This window comes from Kryptolebias marmoratus, linkage group LG11 (assembly GCF_001649575.2).
Source record: "Kryptolebias marmoratus isolate JLee-2015 linkage group LG11, ASM164957v2, whole genome shotgun sequence".
NCBI classification, from domain to species: Eukaryota; Metazoa; Chordata; class Actinopteri; order Cyprinodontiformes; family Rivulidae; genus Kryptolebias; species Kryptolebias marmoratus.
The window spans coordinates 26,837,637-26,846,179 of NC_051440.1; the positions used below are offsets into that span (position 1 = coordinate 26,837,637).

Genomic DNA, 8,543 nt, shown 5'->3' on the forward strand with positions numbered 1-8,543 from the left:
GGGGGGGGGGGGGGGGGATTACTGCAGAGCTTAAAGTGCTCCAGAACAAAGGGGTCAGGGGGCCCCGGGGGGGTCAGGGGGGGCCGGGGCCCGAGCCTCTGGAGCCACTCAGTCAGATTCAGAGACAAAGACAGAAAACAACCAGAAGAAGAAAACTAAAAACAGCCGATCCGCCTCAGAGACGAAAGAAACAAAAACAGAAACTAAAAAAATCAAAACTAAACGAAGAAAAAACAAAACAGGGAGACAAAAATTACCAAAAACTCAAAGAAAGAAGCTGCAGAACGTTTTCACACGGAGCTCAGGTACTTCCTGCTTCTGCACCTGTCCACCTGTCCTCAGCTGATTGGACGGTTTGGACACACCTGTCTGAGTCAGAGGACAAACTATGAAGCCCTGATCTCAGCAGCTCTAACACTGGCTCAATTAAAGCCATTCTTGGGATTTCTGAGGCCAGTTGGCTGTGGCGGCCATCTTGAATTGGATTAGCTGCACAAGTTAATTATTTGCAGATAAACAAACAACGATTCGTTTCTTTAAAATCTGTCCGCAGCTTCGTACGTTTTGGTAACAAAAACACAAAAAGCTGCTGTGGCTTCGGCTTGTGGCAATCAGAGACAGAGACAGAGACAGACAGGAAGAGACAAAACTGTTAAAGTTGGACCAAAATTAGTCCCAGGAAGAACTGATCTGTAAGAACAAACAGCTTCTAAATGCTCAGATTATGGTTGTTGTTTTCCTCTTTAATCTGCTGTCACATGACCTCTGTGGGACCGTCCTGTTGTCCCACCCGTCCCCGTCTCTCTGAGGACCAGATGGTCCGAACCCAGAACATGAAATCTGCATCCTCCTCAGCCCGACCCCCCAAACCCGGGGCGTTAATCTGAGCATTGTGTTGGGATTAAAGAAGTGGGCTAACGCCTGCAGACGGCTCAGGAGGTTCTGCTCCAGGACCGGGGCCCGAGTCCAGCTCAGGCTGATGGTTCTGACGTGAAAAGCAGAGAGTTAATTACCCAGAATGCCCCTCTCTGGCTCTCTGTTGTCTTTGTGCTCCGATGACAGACTCCTCTTTCAGGCCTCCATTAAAGCGACGCTTCTCTTTCACACGTCAGCTGGCAGAGCCAATCCTGCAGCCTTTCACGTCTCAGCAGGCCTCCAGTCTGCCCTTCATCACTGAGGAGGAGGAGGAGGAGGAGGAGGCGGGAAGGGGGGGGCAGCTGAAAGACCTCTTTAGTTCCCCTCAAAAGAATACTGATTCATTGGCCCAAAACAAAGCCTCTTCCAGCGCGGGTCCACGCCACCTCTGAGGAGCCCCCAACTGGGTCCTGTCCCCTCAGTCCTGTCCCCTGTCCCCCACCTGGGTCCTGTCCCCCAACTGGGTCCTGTCCTCTCGGTTCTGTCCCCTGGTCCTGTCCTCTCTGTCCTGTCCCCTGTCCCCCTGGTCCTGTCCTCTCGGTTCTGTCCCCCCACCCAGAGTAAAAACAAGGAGTCGCTCCTTTTGGTTCTGGAGGAACAAGAACTTCCTCTGGACTCTCAGGGTTCTTTCTGGTTCCTGCTGGTCCACCTGAGACCCAGAGCCATCTGAAGACTGAAGACAGGTCTGAGGACATCAGACTCCTGCAGGTTCTCCCAGTCAGAACAGATGGACCAATCAGCCGGGTCCGACCTGATGACATCATCAGTGGTCGATGTGAACTCACCAGTTCAGTTTTCTTCTTCTCTTCTTTTTTACTTTAAACTAAAATCACTTTTAAAGTTAAACAAAAAGACAAACATGAAACTTTTTAACTCGTTTAAATCCTCAGACAGAATAAACTCCTCAAAAAAAGTTTTTTTCTTTACTATCCTTTTAAAGAATCAAAGTTCTGGTTCTGGAGCTCGATCAGAACCGGATCAGAACCGGATCAGAACCTCAGATTGAAACTAGAAACAAATAAAAACCTTCAGACTTACGTGTCGAAGTGAGGAGCAGCCAGTCGAGCCAAAGAGTCGATGCTTTCTGTGGCAGCTTCAGCTGCAGCTCCTGAACAACCCACACACACACGCTGCACACACACACACACACACACTCTCACACACGCACACACACACACGCCTGAGAGGACCGGCCTCTCAGTGACATCATCAGCTGTAATCCTGCAGAACAAAACCGGCTCATCTACATGAAAACAAAGGAAGTGTGTTTAATCTGAGTGTGTGTGTGTGTCTGTGTGTGTGTGTGTGTGTGTGTTAACATCTGCAGGTCCGGTTCAGGTGTTTAAAGAAAACACCACCTTGTTACACATAGAGTGAAAGGTCAAAGGTCAGCCGGATGTTGAGAAGCTGCAGCAAAAACCAGAATTAAATGTTTAGATGTTTTCTAAAGTTAATCAAATAAAACAGGCTCCTCCTCCTCTTCCTCCTCTTCCTCCTCCTGCACAGAGAGCCGAGTCAACCTGAATTAAACCTCAGGTTCTCCAAGTCAGACCCTGAGGAACCCCACAGGTCAGCGAGGAACCATCATCATCAGTTCAGGTGCATCAGTAAAATCAAAAAAAATAAAAAAAAATGTCTTGAAGTGTTTGTGAGTTGTTTTTTTTTTAACTTCCTTGTTCCTTCAGGGAAGTTTAGTTCCTGTAACTCCAGAACGGTAAATTCCATTTAAAGACTGTAATAATCAGATTTTCCTCTCAGAAAGTTGTTGTCGACGTGCTTTTATTGCAGGTCACTCAGAAATGATTAAACCAAACATCATACAGTAAGAATCTCATCCTGTTACTGAGCGGACGGACTCATCAGGTATTTACAGCGCAAACATCCAAAGGTCTGATTACCAGTAAAATAACTTTTATCTCTACAAACTGATCATAAATATCTAAACTCATATCTGCCTACGTTAAATATCTCTGGAGAACAAACGTCACTAAAAGCTCGACAGAAGACACTTATTGAAGTTAAAAGCTGCAGGAATGACTGGTGCTGTTCTCTGTACACCAAATAACAACTAGTTTGATTTTCTGTCGTCCCGTTCAACAACAGGACCAGAGAATCTGGACCCTTCCAGACGCCTCCATGTTTTTAGCTTCTATCTGATCTGGAGACGGTTGGGTTCAGCTCCACACGCTGCGGGCTTCCTGGGATTAAATAAGGGGGGATCAGAACCAGAACAGTCCGGTTTCAGGTCACACTGCTGTCTCCTCGTCCTCTCTCTGGATCATCTGGTAATGTTGGCGGCTGCCCAGGTAGTCAGCCAGTTCCTGGTCGTCGGCCTTGGCAGCGCAGTGTTTGGGTGTGTCGCCCTGAAAGACAAACATCTGAGTGAAGCTCACAGAACGCCGCCGGACCGGTTCCACTGGACGGGTCGGTCCTCGAGTGACAGAGCAGCTTTACAGGTCAACAAAATACACAACATCTGGAAACATCTGGAAACATTAACAAACATCCAACAGTCTGTAAGCGTTAAATGAAGGAGGGATGATTTAAAACTTTATTTGTTCCAGAATCAAACTGATGAATGAAGTGTTTTTATAAAAGATTCACTGTTTTACATCGGCTGGATGGATGGATGGATGGATGGACAAATGGACGGATGAGGACGGATGGAGGATGGATGGATGGACAAATGGACGGATGAGGACGGATGGATGGACAAATGGACGGATGAGGACGGATGGATGGACGGACGGACGGATGGATGGATGGATGGATTAATGGATGGACGGATGAGGACAGATGGACGGATGAGGACGGATGGGGACAGATGGACAGATGAGGACAGATGGACGGATGAGGATGGATGGACAGATGGACGGATGAGGACAGATGGACGGATGGACGGATGAGGGAAACCTTTCAGCGTCTCTAACGTCCTGCGGAGGTTTTGGACTCTGGACTCTTTTATTTGTGGAGAGAAGAAGAAAACGCTCAGATCTGGAGCTGCTTCCTGTTTCCTCTGGCTTCACCATGGCGACGGGGAGCCGAGGTCTTTGTGCGCGCAGCAGCGAGGCCGGAGAATCCCGCAGCGCTCCGTTTCTCACTGACACACAACATTAATCACTTTACAGAAGTGGGTCAAATTCTGCTGCTTCGGCGCCACGGATCGGACTGGTGGCCGCCGTCCTGCCAGGAAACGCCGTGACGAGCAACCGGCACTAAATCCTTCAGAGGCTGCTTTTTATTTTTTTTTTACATCTCTAACAATAAACTGGAGACTCGATCCAAGAGGAGCAGAAACCCAAACTGATGGGAAACCAGAGAAATCAGCAGAAGACTCAAATAATCTCAGAGAAACTCAAACTTTGACTTCCTGTTCCTGTTTCCTCCCAGTCTGATCTGTCCCCACAGGAACTACGTCTGATTGGACGCTCAGAACAGGACATAGGGACAGAGGACAGAGGTGGGAGGGACACTTGTGAGAGGGACACGGGTCAGAGGTCAGAGAGACACGGGTCAGAGGGACAGAGGACAGAGGGACACAGGTCAGAGGGACACGGGTCAGAGGGACAGAGGACAGAGGGACACAGGTGAGAGGGACACAGGTCAGAGGGACAGAGGACAGAGGCGGGCTCCTGTTTACCTGCAGGTCTGTCTTCATGAGCGACGCCCCCGCCTCCACCAGGAAGTGACAGATGCTCCTCTGGCAGAGGGCGGCGGCTTTATGGAGCGCCGTCTCACCTCTGAGAGACAAAACCACAGAAGAAGAAACCGTCAGGAGTTCAACCATTTGGACAGAAAGACATTTAAGAACGAGACTGAAGTGGACTCACGTCTCCTTCTCTGCGACGTCCAGGTGAGAGGTGGGAACTGAACAACAAACAAACAAACAAACATTGGAGCAAAAATTTAAAAAATGATTGAAAACTTTAATATTTAACAGAAATAAATCCTCTGATTGTTGGAGGAACGCTTAGAAAATAAATATTCATTTAAAATATTATAAATAAAATAAAAGTTTTCCTGTTAAAAAGGTTTTAATGAAGATAATTCATCTTTTAGGATCAAACTAAAGAAATTTATTTTATTTTTGTTTCGTTGACTTTGATCATCAGGAACGATGGAGACAATCTGTCTTCAGCATCCGTTACCACGGTAACCCCTCGAGGCTCCGCCTCTTTCTGCCCCCGGTTCCTCACCGCGGTCGATGAGGTATTTGACGACGTCCTTGCTGCCGGTCTGCACGGCGTGATGCAGCAGCGTGCGGCCGCCGGCGTCCTGCAGCTGGAGCTCCGCCCCCTGCTGATGGAGCTCCGTCAGCTGGGCAAGGTCAAAGGTCAGGTTAGTACCATCCTGTTTGATCTAAACTCGTCGTTAAGTTTCTGTTTCCTTCATGCTTTAAGTATAAAATCCTGTTTTTGTCTGACATCTGAACCCACTCACCCTGCTCAGGTTCTGGTTCTGGACGCAGCAGATCAGTTCTGCATCTGAAACAGAACCACACATCAGCTGATGAGACATGTCGGCGCCACCTGGTGGACAAACGCTGCAACAACCAGGTGAGTCCGGACGGATCGGATCTCAGTTCTGCTGAGACCCGATCAGCGGGTCCAAACAGGTTCTTGTTCCGGTTCTGAAGTTCAGAAACTGTGCTCACCTTTTTCAGTTCCCAGTGAGGTAGCAGTGGAGGTTCTGTCAGGAACAAAACCAGGAAACGGGTCAGAAACGGGCCCAAAGGCAGATGATCATCAGGAAACATCAAAACCCTTCACACCCGGTTCCACAACCGGTTCTAGACCCGGTTCCACACAGCCAACCCTCACAGAACAAAACATCTTTGATCTAAAAGCTTCAAACGTTAAAGTTTATCTGTAAAAACAGATCTGAGGTTCTGTCCTCCACAGACTGCTCTCTGATTGGTTGGATTTAAAAACAGGGAAAAGCTCAACAGCAGAAAGACGGAAGGAGACAAAGACAGAGACAGAGACAGAGACAGGGACAGAGACAGACACTGATGTCCTACCTAACAGCTGGTCTGAGATCAGCCACAGTCGTATCGGAGCGATCAACACTGATAATCTTTGCTCCTCTCCTTCAGATCAGAGACAGGAAGCAGAGGAGGGATAGGGGGACAGAGGACAGGGGACAGAGGACAGCAGGATGACATCATGTCTGATGAAAACAGGATGAGCTGCAGGTACTTCTCCGATCAGACAGAGAAGAACTCTGATGATGAAAGCTGAACTCTGACCTTTGACCTAAAGTCAGGGACACAACAGAGCCTCTGCTTCAGCTGAACTGAAGAAACCAAAACAGGAATCAAGATTTTAGATCCAACAGGAAGGTCCTGGTTCAGGTCCTGGATCAGGTCCTGGATCAGGTCCTGGTTCAGGTCTGGATCTCTCAGGTCCTGGTTCAGGTCCTGGATCAGGTCCTTGATCAGGTCTGGATCTCTCAGGTCCTGGTTCAGGTCTTTGTTGGGGAGTTCTTTAAACCTGACTTCAGTCAGTCTGATTTAACACAAACTGCTAAAAGTTCTCTGTCTCTGTGTGTGTGTGTGGTGTGTGTGTGTGTGTGTGTGTGTGTGTGTGTGTGTGTGTGTGTGTGTGTGTACCTGTGCAGGGGGGACTTGGACAGTCTCAAAGCCTCAAACACAGAGCTGTCGCTGGACGTCCTCCTCCTCTGACCGTCCCTGAGACAGATGGACAGACAGACAGGACTGAGAGACCCAAACAGGGTTTCCATGGTAACAGCAGCAGTGGACGGATCAGAATCTGTCCACAGAGCGGGGGACACGTCTCTTACAGTGTTGCTTTGAGGCTTTAAATGCCCAAATATTAAGGTCTGTCAGACAAACAGCTGCTGAGCAACAACTTCGTAAATCTGGATTAAAGTTCAGGTCGGCTGAAGCGTCTCTCCGTCTTTTAGCTGCAGGTTCTGAAAGGAGGTGAAACTAACCCATTCAAACAGTTAACCAGCAGCTAACTAGCATCCTTCACCAGGGGTTAACCAGCAGGAGGCGCTCCGGGTTCTGCTGGGTTCGGATCGGACCCGGAGGGGCGGCTCTCACCTGGCCGCGATGGACGGGACGGGGGAGGACGGGGAGCAGGGGTAGGAGAACTGCCTCGGGGGGTCCTCCGAGTCCACCAGGTCAGGCATGCTGGGGGACGTCCCCACCGTCTCCTTGACGACCAGCTCCGGGTCCAGGACGTAGAGCTCGTCCTGCGTGATCTCCGTCACGTAGTTCAGGTGCTCCTGAGGAAAAACCCGAAACACGTCAGACTGAAAAGCAGACGGGTCGTCTCCCAGCTGACCAATGTCCTCTGGAACCAAAACAAACAAACAAACAAACAAACAAACGCTCCTGTCCGAGGTCAGCATCGTGGAAACAAGAAGTTTTCAGTCAAATCTTTGAATTAATGTTTGAGTTTTAGGAGAAAAAGTCGTCATTTTGTCAGAAAATATAAATATTTTGTCTCATTTAAAATCTATTTTCTATTTATTAAATATTTTAAGTTAAAATCCTACACAGAACCCAAACAAATCTTTTTGACCTTTGACCTCAGATTGCGGGTCGTACCTGAGCCCGGTCGATCCTGTAGAACCGATCTGCAGTGGTACCTGAGAACAGAAGGCAGAACCGGGTCAGGATCCGAGTTGGACCAGCGGACAGAAGTTCTGAGTGGACTTACAGTCGAGGAAGCACCAGTTCATGGACAGCTTCTGAGAGGACAGTGTCTCTCCGCTCATTTCGTCTCCGTCCTGCAGGAAGATAAAGAGACGAAGAGTGAGAACCGGACTCAGACGGGCCCGGGAACCCAAAGGTTCTTCAAACAGGAACCAGATGAAGAGTCCGATGAAGAGGAGGAGGAGGTTTGGGGACAAGAATTAAACTATTAAAATCCTCACAGTTAGAAGTTTATCTGGATTCTGAGAACTCAGACAGAACCAGAAGGAGGTTCTGGACGACAATGTTTTCTCTGATTTTTATTTCTACCAACAGAACCTCCTGCTGTGGTTCTGTTGGACAGAACAAAGATCCGATGGTCAATAATCCTCATTTAAGGATTTATTTCTTTGTTCTGGTAAAGTTCCTGAAGCTGCATCGTGCTGTGAGTCCGACACACCGCAGCGGTTCTGAGCTCGTGTGGGCCGGGGCGCACCTGGTCCGGGTGGTCCTGCAGGCGCTCGATGTGCAGCCGGCACATCTCCAGGTCGCTGTCTCCGGGGACGATGATGACTCCGAGCGGCGCCGCTGCAGAGACGCATCAACATCAGACTCAGTGAAACAAAAAGACCCGGTTCTCCAGTTTGGTTCTGATCCGCTTCGCTTTAATGTGAACTCAGGAACAGAACTGGTTTCTGGTTCCATCAGAAGTGAAGAATCAGATCAACTGGAGATCAGGATGTGTAAACGGTTTAAATCAGTTCTGGTTCTGGTTCTGACTCACAGGCCTCCTTCAGCTGGTCCTTTTCATAATGCAGAGCTTCGTACGCCGCCATGCTGATCCGGTTCACTCTGATCTGCAGCTTCTCCGGAACCGGCTGCTGGCTGCACGCACACACACACACACACACACACACACACACACACACACACACACACACACACACACACACACACACACACA

At 48.9% G+C, this 8,543-nt stretch overlaps 2 protein-coding genes and 1 long non-coding RNA gene across 8 annotated transcripts in view; 1 reads left to right on the forward strand and 2 right to left on the reverse strand.

Annotated features, from left to right (window-relative positions):
• mdkb (midkine b) overlaps positions 1-2,096 on the reverse strand; it is a 3,938-nt gene extending 1,842 nt beyond the window's left edge. The window contains exon 1 of one of the 2 annotated variants that reach the window (XM_017404443.3): positions 1,954-2,096. The gene's annotated coding sequence lies outside the window, so the exon portion shown is untranslated. Of the gene's footprint in view, positions 1-1,013; positions 1,308-1,953 lie in introns of those variants that run through there. The other variant, XM_037978267.1, reaches the window with a different exon arrangement.
• Positions 2,097-2,677: 581 nt separating this feature from the next.
• The window catches only part of dgkzb (diacylglycerol kinase, zeta b), a 31,867-nt gene continuing 26,001 nt past the window's right edge, over positions 2,678-8,543 (reverse strand). For 4 of the 5 annotated variants that reach the window (XM_037978265.1, XM_037978266.1, XM_037978263.1 and 1 more), the window contains 13 exons: positions 8,364-8,464; positions 8,076-8,167; positions 7,605-7,674; positions 7,493-7,533; positions 6,983-7,167; positions 6,527-6,604; positions 5,936-6,004; positions 5,570-5,604; positions 5,356-5,399; positions 5,112-5,232; positions 4,746-4,782; positions 4,556-4,655; positions 2,678-3,278 (listed from right to left, as the gene is read on the reverse strand). In XM_037978265.1, coding sequence (XP_037834193.1) covers positions 3,162-3,278; positions 4,556-4,655; positions 4,746-4,782; positions 5,112-5,232; positions 5,356-5,399; positions 5,570-5,604; positions 5,936-6,004; positions 6,527-6,604; positions 6,983-7,167; positions 7,493-7,533; positions 7,605-7,674; positions 8,076-8,167; positions 8,364-8,464 — 1,090 coding nt within the window. In that variant the 3' untranslated portion in view covers positions 2,678-3,161. The remainder of the gene's footprint in view (positions 3,279-4,555; positions 4,656-4,745; positions 4,783-5,111; positions 5,233-5,355; positions 5,400-5,569; positions 5,605-5,935; positions 6,005-6,526; positions 6,605-6,982; positions 7,168-7,492; positions 7,534-7,604; positions 7,675-8,075; positions 8,168-8,363; positions 8,465-8,543) is intronic. The other variant, XM_037978264.1, reaches the window with a different exon arrangement.
• Positions 6,036-6,431, forward strand: LOC119617453. Its single transcript, XR_005233730.1, has 2 exons — positions 6,036-6,304; positions 6,356-6,431. It is a non-coding gene; the product is annotated as an uncharacterized LOC119617453 (long non-coding RNA).